The 3695-nt window shown below is 35.0% G+C and overlaps 1 protein-coding gene across 1 annotated transcript in view; it reads right to left on the bottom strand.

Moving 5' to 3' along the window:
- LOC108754918 overlaps positions 1-2617 on the bottom strand; it is a 58938-nt gene extending 56321 nt beyond the window's left edge. The window contains exons 1-2 of the mRNA XM_018497585.1: positions 2183-2617; positions 1648-2056 (exon numbers count right to left, since the gene is read on the bottom strand). Of these exons, the coding sequence (XP_018353087.1) occupies positions 1648-2056; positions 2183-2617 (844 nt within the window). The remainder of the gene's footprint in view (positions 1-1647; positions 2057-2182) is intronic.
- Between the last annotated feature and the right edge of the window lie 1078 nt (positions 2618-3695).

Genomic DNA, 3695 nt, shown 5'->3' on the forward strand with positions numbered 1-3695 from the left:
GTTATATAGTTATACCTGACTTCTGAGTAGTAATCATTTTAGTATTTAATTAATATTTGTTACAAATTGAACTAGAATAGTGTCTTCATATATTTCTGTCTTTAAAAATGTCAACAAGATTAAGATATATAAAGACATATGCAGATACTACGCTTGCTCAACTCGTACCTAGAATTAATGAAATATAAAAATGTTTATCATAGGAAACAAGGTGACATAAAATAAAAGAACCGTTTTGTGTTTTTAATTTATTTCTGAAATTATATTCACATGTTATAAAACATCGTATATAGGTCCGATATACATTGTCAGTACTGTAAATCTCTCAGAAAATCTAATGACAAAAAATTAATTATACTGTGACTTTTAGTTTTAAAAGGTGTTCTTTCCACATTTGCTTTTATTATTAAAATACATTTTTAATCAAATTTATTAAACATTGTGTTTAATTTGTTTCTGAATTAAAATTTAACTTGAGAATAATGACGATAAAATTAATTATAAAAAAGTAAAATAGATGCTTTAAATATATAAAATTTCTAAATTTCCTATTAAAATAAGAAATTTGAACGTGTGACTTATTCTCTTAAAATAATAAAATCTAGGACATTGAGAGAAAGGATTTTCTTAATTTAACAAGCCACCTGGCTACCTAGTAAATAATTTGACAACAAATTATTGTTTTAATATTTGTTGTGATTAATGCTAATCTGCTATTCTAACAATTATTTATAATAATAGAAGCAATTTATGTAATACCTAGCCTATTTTTTGATAGACCTTTATTTGCTGGCAATACTAATTATTTTTATTTGTATCGTAAATCATGTATTATTTGTTAGATCAACAAATATTGAGAAATTTGCAATAATAACTCCGATCAATCCGTTTTCTTACCAAGCCATCACATTTATCATCCTTTTTTGTTCCTAACAAACATATTTCTCTCAAAAGATAACAAAATTTTTTTTTGAGAAGGAAATTTTAAGGTAAAGCGAAAGAAAAAATGGATTTTGAAGGAGAAAATGGAATATATATGTATATAAATATATACATATGTACACAAATATCAGACTATCTAGTAGAAACACTGTATCAATGTGTTATTAGAAATCTCATAAGTACTTACAATTATAATTTACTTACTATGTGTACATATATATTTCTTTTAAATAATTACCTTCTTCTGTAGCTAAATAAATTATTAAGCATATTACGCTGGGGACATGAATGAGTATCGTATGCACATTTTTTATGTCGATTACATATATAAAAATAAAAGAAGCAATGAAAATCCTAAATTAAAATTTTAACCATTATTATAATGTAAATTATTACTGTTATTATGATAATGTTAACATTATCATAAATAAACTCTTTTAACAGTTTTATCTTTAAGAAGATTAATAACATTAAGCTCTAAGTAAAAATTTTCCAGACTCTCATATTTTTTTTCATTTCCTAAAAATATTATGCCGAAATAATGTCTAAAAAAAGTACGCATTCGTAACGCGTGCCCATCACAGTGCCCGACTTACTCACGCAAACTAAAAACTTTTCAAGACATCTAACGTGTCCTTGGACACGTCCTTCGGCGATGACAAAATCCCGAGATCTCTTGTGCGTGCCGGTGGGCCCGGTACGAACCTTGATCGACGAACTCTTCGCGGAAATCGAAGATCCGATCGACGGGCGGCGCGGCTGGCCTGATTTCGAGGTCATCGAGGTCGTCGTCGGCGCGGTCGAAGATCGCGCGGTGCTCGTAGGTGGGCCTAGGCGCAAACTTCCTCGGGGCCGGCAGCCGCGGCGGTTCGGCATGGCCGGGCCCGTGGGCCCCCAACGGCTCGTCCAACACGGTAGGCGTGGGACGAGCAGCTGCCGGCGCGTACGAGCCCGCCGACGACGACGACAGCGTCGCGACGACGGACGGTGGTGCGGGTAGTGCGAGGTGCTGACGATGGTGCTGGTGCTGTTGGTGATGGTGCCGATGCTGGTGCGGGTGCGCGTCATGCTCGCTTTGGGGCTGCAGGTGCACTGTGCCGGAGGCGCGATCATGCTTGGACAACGATGACGAAGAAGAAGAAGAAGAAGAAGAAGAAGAAGAAGAAGAAGAGGAGGAAGAAGAAGAAGAGGAGGAGAAGGAGGAAGAAGATCCATCCGTCGATCGATCCAGATGATTAACGCCTGGTCGCGAGGTTCCCGCGCGATCCTCAAACCGATTCATATCGGTTTCGTACCGGTCCGAATCGGTCCGAGGATCGTACGCCTCGACAACGAGGACAGCTGGCCTGCCGGGCAGCTCCGGCGCTTCCTGGTGATGATGTCGATCGCCGTGACGGTGATGGTGTTGGTAGCGGTCGCCGGGCTCCCGTATGTCGTACGTGCTGTCGGGGTCGTAGTACGGCGGGGTGCGCGCGGTCCCGGGGAACAGAAAATAGGGGTACATACTGGTCGGTGGCAACCAGATCTCCTGGTAGTTCTCCTGCTGTGGGTCGAACGGGTACAAGGCTGAATCCGTGCCCGACAGGTCTACGGAGGTGGAGGAGGGCAGGACCTCTGTAACACAGAAGCAGAGCCGCGGACGAGAACGGGGTGAGTGAGGGTGCGCGTTCGCCATCGGTACGCAACGTGCGAGATCTGCGTGCTGTTGTTATGGGGTTAAGTGTCGTGATGGTGATAGTAGTAATGGTATAGTGGTAGTTGCACAGTGCACGGGCGTTGATGAGGGATCATCACGAAGAGGAAGCTCGATATCGTTGGGAAATAATATACCACTTTTTAATTGTTTGTCCAGATAAATAAATCACATGGATATCGAATATTATCGAGGTTTCGAGATGCAAGGATATAAGAGTATAATTGGATGCAACATTCCAATTTATTAATTTTCAGCGTTCAAATTAATAAATATCTTTTTGTTGATATAACAATTTTTTAAACGAATTAAATAATAGAAAAGGTATAAATTAAGTAGAAATGATAGCTAGAATTATGTATAAAAATAATTGTAAAATAATTAAAATATATTTAGATTTATCATTAATGAAATAAATATTAAATTAATATTATATGTTGTATTATAAAATCGAGTATTTAATTCCGATCATTAATTAATAAAAAATAAAAAATTTTTTTAACATCTTAATTTTTTCAGGAAGTGTCATACTTTCGTTTATTAAATACATGCATTTATGTATTGTATATATCTATATAAAATGTTTATTGAGAATTATTATTTTCTTATATTTTAGTGTGCATTAAGTAAATTACCTCTTAAACAAAAAGTGCCAACTTTTCTTGATAATTCTAAAATTTTATCACAAAAAGATTACATTAAAAGTTTTATCACTTAAAATATATTACTCTGTCGTACGTTAGAAAATATCTCAATATTTTAATTGAAAAATTAGTAAGAGATTTTCTACAGGGGGGGTAAGGCATGTCAAAATTAAAATTTCTTTATTTTATCGTTCCACATTCGAAGACTGATGAAAATAGATATATATCACATACAAATATAAAGAATAAATTTAAAAAGAAGATAATAATTTTCGTGTATTTATATATAATATATACGTGAATGTGTTAAAAGTCTTATTACTGCTTTTAATGTCAATTTAAAATTATTGATAAAATTGATTTAAAATTGTTTTTAACACATTAATGAAAATATAATAAAAATGTCAAGATATTAT

This window comes from Trachymyrmex septentrionalis, unplaced genomic scaffold, assembly GCF_001594115.1.
Source record: "Trachymyrmex septentrionalis isolate Tsep2-gDNA-1 unplaced genomic scaffold, Tsep1.0 scaffold83, whole genome shotgun sequence".
NCBI lineage: Eukaryota > Metazoa > Arthropoda > Insecta > Hymenoptera > Formicidae > Trachymyrmex > Trachymyrmex septentrionalis.